Source organism: Gadus morhua, chromosome 14, assembly GCF_902167405.1.
Source record: "Gadus morhua chromosome 14, gadMor3.0, whole genome shotgun sequence".
NCBI lineage: Eukaryota > Metazoa > Chordata > Actinopteri > Gadiformes > Gadidae > Gadus > Gadus morhua.
Window position 1 is genome coordinate 18,620,654 of NC_044061.1, and position 8,485 is coordinate 18,629,138.

The 8,485-nt window shown below is 39.1% G+C and overlaps 1 protein-coding gene across 2 annotated transcripts in view; it reads right to left on the reverse strand.

Annotated features, from left to right (window-relative positions):
- The window catches only part of map2k5 (mitogen-activated protein kinase kinase 5), a 50,025-nt gene extending 43,070 nt beyond the window's left edge, over window positions 1–6,955 (reverse strand). Inside the window, exons 1-3 of one of the 2 annotated variants that reach the window (XM_030376839.1) lie at window positions 6,524–6,953; window positions 6,260–6,308; window positions 5,346–5,413 (exon numbers count right to left, since the gene is read on the reverse strand). In XM_030376839.1, the coding sequence (XP_030232699.1) occupies window positions 5,346–5,413; window positions 6,260–6,308; window positions 6,524–6,655 (249 nt within the window). In that variant the 5' untranslated portion in view covers window positions 6,656–6,953. Of the gene's footprint in view, window positions 1–5,345; window positions 5,414–6,259; window positions 6,309–6,523 lie in introns of both variants that reach the window. The other variant, XM_030376841.1, reaches the window with a different exon arrangement.
- Window positions 6,956–8,485: the final 1,530 nt, after the last annotated feature.

Sequence of the window (8,485 nt, forward strand, 5' to 3'; positions counted from 1 at the left end):
TGGATGGGACCGGTGTTCCTTGTCCCAATGTCCTTGCAGAGCCCATGCATTGCTCTGTTCAAGACTGCTAGAATACTCAATAGAGTGGCAAAGTCACGCCCATTCCGGTAGTGCCCATGGGACCTATGAGATCGAAAAATATGAAGGGGTTTCAATGGAGAGAAAGTAATAATTTTCTTTATATGCCCTGGATTACACATATGTTGTTTGTGGATTCAAATGATAATTTTTCATGCAAAGAAAACTAAAAAATTCACGAAGAAGTTTGATATTGTTAGGTTTTGTGTGAGGCCGCTTTGTGAACTACAGCTCTTCGCTGCTCTCGTCGACGCGAACGACATACGTCACCACCCGCACTTGGAACTCCGGTACAGACATGGCGATCTCTCTGCTCCACTTCACCGCTTTTTTCTAAGGGGAGGATAAAAGCATCGAAAGAGGTGAAAACCATTATAAGTTCGGGCATGAGGAGAGTTTCAGTTATGTCGATGGGGAGATTGTCGGTCTTGTCCACGCCAGTCGCAGGGAGCGTTACATCACATACGAGACGTGTAGTCTTTCTCATTGTGTTTTCTCTACAGCCGTTAACTGAAGATTTGCACAATAAACGGTCAAACTCTTGACATGAAAAATTATCATTTAAATCCACAAACAACATATGTGTAATCCGGGGCATATAAAGAGTCTGACCAGAAGATAATTACTTTCTCTCCTTTGAAACCCATTCATATTTTTTGATCTCATAGGTCCCATGGGCTCTACCGGAAGGGGCGTTACCTCGCCACTCTTTAGGCAAGTATTGGCCAAAGTAGAGAGTGGGAGGAGTTACATTGAAACTTACTAAATGACCAACATAAACCACCTTTTTGCAGCAAATACAAAATTACACAATCATCACTCACAAGTATTATATTACAATAGACAAGCTATAAAGTTCACAAATGTATCATCAATGCATGCATACAAGGCAGTCATTGAAATAGGGCATTTCAATCCGTATTGCATCTGAAACGGATTATCGTACACATTAGCTATTCATAGGATAATTGTAACAATGTAATTCTTTAAATACAATGTCAGCACCTCTTTGATCCCACTGAAACCAGCAGCTTGAAAACTTATTTTACAATTAAAAAATATTCTACAGAAATTGATTTAATCTAACCTCTAACCTAACCTCTATTAATTAGCATCCTTAATTAGTCGATTATTTCTTCGTAACATTTGAAATGGTTTTCTCAAATGCAGCATGTGTGAATTTTGTGAAAATGTCAGCAAACATGGAAAGGTGAATGAAGTAGCCCTTCGTCCGCGGCAATGCCTCAACAGTCTGCGCTTCTATGAGGGCAAACACTGCAAGAGTAGTGTAATGTAATTATAAGCAGAGCGTGTCTGTAATCCAAGTCCTGTCAAAAACTGCCAAGTCAGTATCATTCATGGGACCAAATGTGCCTTTACCATTAAAAAGAAAATTATATACTTTCCCTTCCAAATAATATGTGAGCTGGAGCACACCAGTCGAAATGAACGACTGCAAAGTAAGCATGTATCCGGAATAGCCCACTGGGGCCGATGTGAATTTTCCTAGTGATTCTCATTTCAATGTCAATAAACATCAAGAAAAGCCAAGTGCCATTTACGCACCTCTCTGAAAACTTTACCAGTGTGAGAAAAAATAAAAAAACCTTAGAGGACCTTCAAAACAACGTTCCCTGGATACGAACAATGCACTAGTTGGCTCAAAGTCTCTCTTGCTTCTTTGCACTAGATTGTTTTTCTCTCTTTCCACACACACACACACACACACACACACACACACACACACACACACACACACACACACACACACACACACACACACACACACACACACACACACACACACACACACACACACACACACACACACACACACACCAAAACAAGGGCAGCAAATTTAGCCTGATGGGGGGTAAAAGACAGAAGACGATCTCAAAACGCAGCCCGGGGGGAGTCTCATCTCTAATGAGGCAAAACTTTAAGTACTGAATAATAAATAATAAAAATTGACAGTTCATTTAGCCATCATGGTTCTTCGCTGTAAAAGCCATTACCGTAACTATACGAATATTTTCTGCCAGTACATAAAAAAACTAAGTCTTGAAGTCTCTATATATGCCTCACCAGTGTAAAGGCTGCAGTAACAAATGCCCAATTTAATGTACATAAAATCATATCCGAAGGCCATCACGTGTTGCTGAAAGTTGCAAAGAGTCACAACTCCTTTGATTATAACTTTATTATATATCTAAGTTATATGCGCTTCACATTTAAAAGCTGCATCATAAAAATTCTTTCTGTGAAAACCCTTGGGAATTCTATGATGTTTATGTATAAGGACTTCTGTGAGATTGGCAGGATAGTGTCAAAGGATTACATGCCGGACTCAAGACTGGGATCAAAATGGTTACATTTGCAAGTTTTATTCAAATAAAAATTCAAAAGGACTGCATTATCAAGCAGATGCTGTGTGAAGGAAGTTGTGTCTTTCGGATCCATTCTTGATCAGAGTCCGAAAGGAAAACATGTCGGGAGGATTCGATGGTCTTGTTCTGTGTATTATTGATGGCAATTGTGGGCCAAGGTTTTGAACAGTGTTTGAAGTCAAAATGCGGCTTTTTGAATGCTCTTTTTGGAAAGACAACCGGCCTAAGTTCCAATGAAGACAAACTGCTTTGATCATAACATTAGAAAAATGTTTTTCAATGAAATTGCATCGTAGCAGAAGCACTGTTTAGGAGCATGCAAATTAATAAATGCACTATTCTGGATGCCGTATCACCAGAAAATAAAGAAAAATATCGCAACTGGAGTATATTACCCAAATAGGAGCCTGTTATTATTAGTAGGTTACTTGTTCAACCTGTTTGTGGCAGTGGGGGATTACCATTCATTGTGGCAGACTGATATGGTCATACAACTTTTAATATAAGGTGCATTGGGATGTAGGCCGCACAACCGTAATTTGTCTGAAAATGTGTATGCAGGCCGTTGTCTATTTTCGTGTAATTATGGCACTCTTTGTGCATTGAGTGTGAACATTAAGTATAGGGGAATATGCCACTGCATCTCATTGCAGCAACAATCCCTGCTAGAGAAGGTGCAGAAGGGAATCTGATAAGTAATGGCCAAGCACTAAGAGTTCACCACTGGACTCTGCTTGCTGCTAGATACACGGACAATATAGTACCAAAACAGCATATGGGTTGCAAAGGCGCCTGTGATAATCCGCTCTATCTCTTATGAAACAATAGCAATGAAGGGACTTCATTGATTATTTTGATGCCTAACAACTTAGGCATCTATGAACTATGCATTAGACAGAGGGACAATGAAGGTGCAATTTATATCAGAAAGGATGAAGGATCAATTCTAACATTGACATTTGCTCTTGTTTTAGAAAAGTTGGGTCCAATATTTTCATTATTTTTCGATTCACAGGTTAACAAGTAACATAATAACAAAGTGAGTGCCAAAGTGGATTAGCCTAACAGTCAGACAATAAACATTACAGTGGAAAAGTAAGCAGTGAGGACCTTTTTTTTTTTTACATAAGCTTTTGAGACACATTATTTGCATCCCAAAATTCAAAGATATAGATATGTCTGTGTGGGTTCAACAATGGCCAAGTTGCAAATAGACAATGCTTAATACAAGATATTAAAAAAAATATTATAACTTTTGTACCTCAACAAAAGACCATCTTGACTCCTGATACATAAACCGAGCTGACTGAAGAATGTAATAATATATTATGATATTAAGAATTAATAACGATAGTATTAATGATTACCTGATGAATAAAGTTATTTTTATGTTGTCTAGTAGGGACTGATTGTGGAGCCCAACTAACAAGCACTGTCTGCAACAGGGTTCGAGTTAGGATTCCATCTCTGTGGGGGTCCCTAAAAATAAATAAAAACTATAGATGTATAAATATAAGTAAATATGTAAGTTATAATGTATAACGCCGGTGATCAAGGCTGTGTGTGCATACAATGACCACTTTCAAGGAAAGTGGACTTTTTGCCTCTGATTCACGTCTTTCCTATCCAGTGACGGACTGGGAACCAAAAAAGGCCCTGGCATTTGCACCCACCAGCGGCTCACGGGGCGCGCGCGGGCCTGCGCGTGCAACTCACAGATACAACTTTTCAAGCACGGAAAAAACACGCACCTTTGATAACCCCAGTGATGGTGAACTTCACTTTAAGTACGTACAACAAGTGCACCCAAACATAAGACACATTAATGCACAACCCCAATGCAGAAAAAATCAATAGATCATCAGAGCCAGCCGCTGCATAATAAAATCATGTCTTTCCATCATGCAGTTAACTAAGTACAAAGGAGCTTGCTCTTCTCCGCAACCCTGTCATCCGAATCCAAGTTCATAAGGACCTCTGTGATGGCGACAGAGTAGGCCTATAGCTTCCAACATCCCCAAACACGCAGACGCGGTCTAGCCTACTCGATTCGGTCTTGAAATTGTAAACAAATAATCAAATAAAGTTGTTTTATTTTGAACCGGCATGTCGATTTTTTAACATCTGACTAAGAAAATTGGCTCCAAAACAATGTAGACCGATAGTAAAAGTTGAGGGTAACCATGACTGTGATACAGAGACCCATATCTCTGGTATAAATACTGATATTTTCTCTCTGATCCGCCGGCCGGCCTAAACGGCCCAAGAGGGCCCACGGCCCCCTGGCACCCGCCAGAATGCGAGACGGCCCAGTCTGCCACGTAACAATCGGCATTCGGCAAGTAGTCCGGTTACCCATCAACGCCAGCGTATTCGGTTGCTAAGCGACGTCAACGGCTAACTATTTCTCCTCTGATCAAAACTACCAATGGTTACAAATAAATTGTAAAAAGACACACCTTGTGAAGTTATTTTTTTGTTTCGCAAGTAGCCATGTAATAAGCGGGATAATGCTTCAGGTCGAAGAAGCAAGACACCTCTGCTTCGCGTCGGTGTCCGGTTAGCCCTGTCGGGGCTTATTTACCCGATAATAACCGGCGTTCTACACATTACTCCTAACTTAACGTCAATATTACTCTGTATGTGGAAGGGAAAATAGCTTTATTAGTAATTAAAATATTATGCTGCTGTATTTTCAGAGACCCCACAGATATTTGAGTTTGATGCTTTCATGGGAGCCAGACCTCTCTCTATGGGAGCTCAGCTCCCACTGGCTCCCACCTAAGTCGAACCCTGGTCTGCAACCCATAGCATAATACTTGCTTTTTAAACGCATTGCTGGCAATGATATACATTGAGGTACTGATTGGTTATACTCACATAAGATAACATGGCTTTAAGTTCTTCGTCACTTCTTACAGTAATTCTATCCCCAACCTCATCTTCATCTGAAAAACAGAGTGTACACATCTTTAATGACACATAAAAAAGAAACATGTTTGGGATCACGGAACAAATATAAAAGGGCAAAGAAAAATAGCATGCATATAAATGATATTTGAATGCACAACATTTGACTGAGAACTTGTTCTATTACAGTCAGCCTACTACAACACCAACAGGATATGAAAAGCATTAAATGTAGCACAGGCGCAGAGGATTTAATCAATGCTGTATTTGTTCAATCTGCTTTCAAGGTGATCATTGAGAATGGTAGGATTTCACATTAGGTAAGGTAGGATTTTCTAATACCCATCTCATAACTCTATAGTTGAGCTAGTTTGCTAGGCTTTGTGCCTACAATAGCCAATCACTGATATAAGGGGTGATAACAACAACTTCTGACTAAAAGCACAATCTAATAAAAAATACTAATCTAAAAGGCTGCAGTACATTTAAAAAGTAGCTATACTCAATGATTAAAAAAAACAGAAAAGCAATGTTACAGCCACCAACCATTTGCTAGATTAACCGTGTATTTATAAATTATAATGTCATCATAATGTTATGATTAAGAAGGGCTAAGAAACAGAATTTGTGGGTGGGGCCTTGTGGTAAATAAGTACCTATGTTTCGGGTTTATATCCCAAAGTAACAAACCGCTGTCAGCAGGTGAAATCTACAGACACGGGATGCTAAAAGTAGAGGGTTTCCATTCACAGCGGTATCTGAACTATCGTCCATCTATCTTTAATAATAATGTATCTGGACTTAATTTAAGTCGGAATTTTAGTCGTAAACATTATACTTTTTTTATTGATTCGAATTAAAAAAAACGAGGATCTGTAACTTACATTCAAATGCAGTGACTGTGGCTTCTGGCATCACATCTCTGATGGCGACCTGGAAATGGTTCAGTGTTGAAACTGTCAAATGAGCACTTTAACAAGAGACTGTACCTACAATAGTCCAATCTTCCCAATTCTATGCTTCGATGCTAGGTATTAAAGGTAAAAAAAAATCTTGCGCTGTTGTAGGTAGAACCAGCCTACTAGGGGAAAAAGTATGGCATAATACCTTCAGAATAAAAGTGTTTGTAATTTATTTTAAAGTCTCACCAGCAAGTCATTGAAGTTTAGAAGGGATGGACAGTCGACGGAGGAGTCCATGTCTCCACTGGGTGTTTTTATGCGGATTACTATTCCTTCGGTTTCCATTGTGTAAATGTTATTCAAAACAAGTAAAAGCATAACAGAGAAATAGGACACATCATAGTCCACCTCGAAAGCTGTCAGCTAAGAGGCTACTTTCCAGGAGCAGCTTGCTAGCGGTAGTCGCTGCATCCTGTTTTATTGCAGCACATGATGTAAGCGTGTAGAGTGAGTACTTCAGAAGTAAACATTAACAACTTTCTTTAAGAATTTGTCCTACGTTTCGATGAATTTATGACACATTGAGTTAAGGCAGATATTTAGACTGCGTGCAGCTGAAATTAAGACAACACGTTCGACCAGCATTTCCGAATCAACATCCGTTCAGTGCTTTTCAAAGTAAAGGTAATTTTCAGTATAAAAGCGTTTTTGCAGGTTTGAACCCCGTAGTAAGGACAAGTGAATAGATAGTTGCGTTTTTAACTATTTGTTGACTAAAGAGTATAAATATTAAGAATGTATTGTATTTTTGGTTCAAAATATGAATCATATTGAAAATGTTTTGCGGCTAAATGAAACGAGGGTGGGCGTGTCCATTTGGTTGTTTCGCCGTGTATATTAATGTAATTAATTGAGGTAGCCTCAATCGCTAGTCGTAATGCTAACACTTAAAATTATTAAATAAAATATTGAATCTAAAGTTTCACAGACCTTCACTGACAAATAGCGTCAGTCACGGATTAAAACGGGTAGGCCTATGTGTGACGCAGCCATTTCCGAAAATCTGTTGTTTTAGTGACGGGGCTTGCCACACATTTTTGCATCGAGGTTTTCTTCTTCCTCTTTTACCCCTGTCTCTCTTGTAACAACTTAATTATATTAGATGCAGCTGAAACCACAATCGTCATATTTCAAATGTTTTCTGATGTCACTTTGATTCTATGTGGATTTGTGTGGCAAGAACCTTTACAGATCTTTAATAAACTAAAAGTCTAAAGAAGAAAAGAAGATCCATCTGACACCAAGGCAACAAGATAATTATTTTACAACTTCCTATTATACTAAATTACCTGTATGTACTCTTTCTCAATAGAAATAATTTATTTGCCTGGGAATTTTTTTTTGTTATACATGAATGGACCATGTAATATTGATGTTATGAAAGGTTATTGAATCCATCCAAGGTGATTTTTCAAAGGTCTTGAGATACTTACTTTAAAATGTATCGTACATTGCCGGAGCTCAATCAATACTTGTAAGAGGTGTTTCAGCAACAGAGACGGCATGGTAAAAAGACTTCCTTACAGCCTTGATGATCCATTTATAAAAGCAGAATGGGAGCTTGCTTATAGTGTTCCACAAGACCAAGAATTATGAAGACGTCAAGGACTGTTCTCTCCCTTTCCATTTTTTGTTGAGTTGCTGTGCCATAGATTAACATTGGTGTTCAAAGATTTCCACAAGACATGAGACATTACTCATAAGTATGTAATTAAATGTACAACGGAGAAAATGTAGCCTAAAACTTGTTGGTCATTACGGCCTTGTCCCCTCTCTCTCTCTCTCTCTCTCTCTCTCTCTCTCTCTCTCTCTCTCTCTCTCTCTCTCTCTCTCTCTCTCTCTCTCTCTCTCTCTCTCTCTCTCTCTCTCTCTCTCTCTCTCTCTCTCTCTCTCTCTCTCGCACCAAAAAGAGCTCTGATTGCAGTTCTTAGAAACAGGACATTGATCCTTTGGTGGAGTGAAGCCTTATTTTCTGTTAATTTACAGTCCTGTGTTCACCGAGACGATACCTAAGTCTGTTGACCGGGGTTATGTTTAATGATAAGCAGCTGTTAAAGCTCCTTCTATCTCCCTGTTGTTGCCCAGACCTGGCAAGACAAGCAGCACTGGAAAACAATAGCATGCTATTGCTTTTGTGTTGGCTGTGCT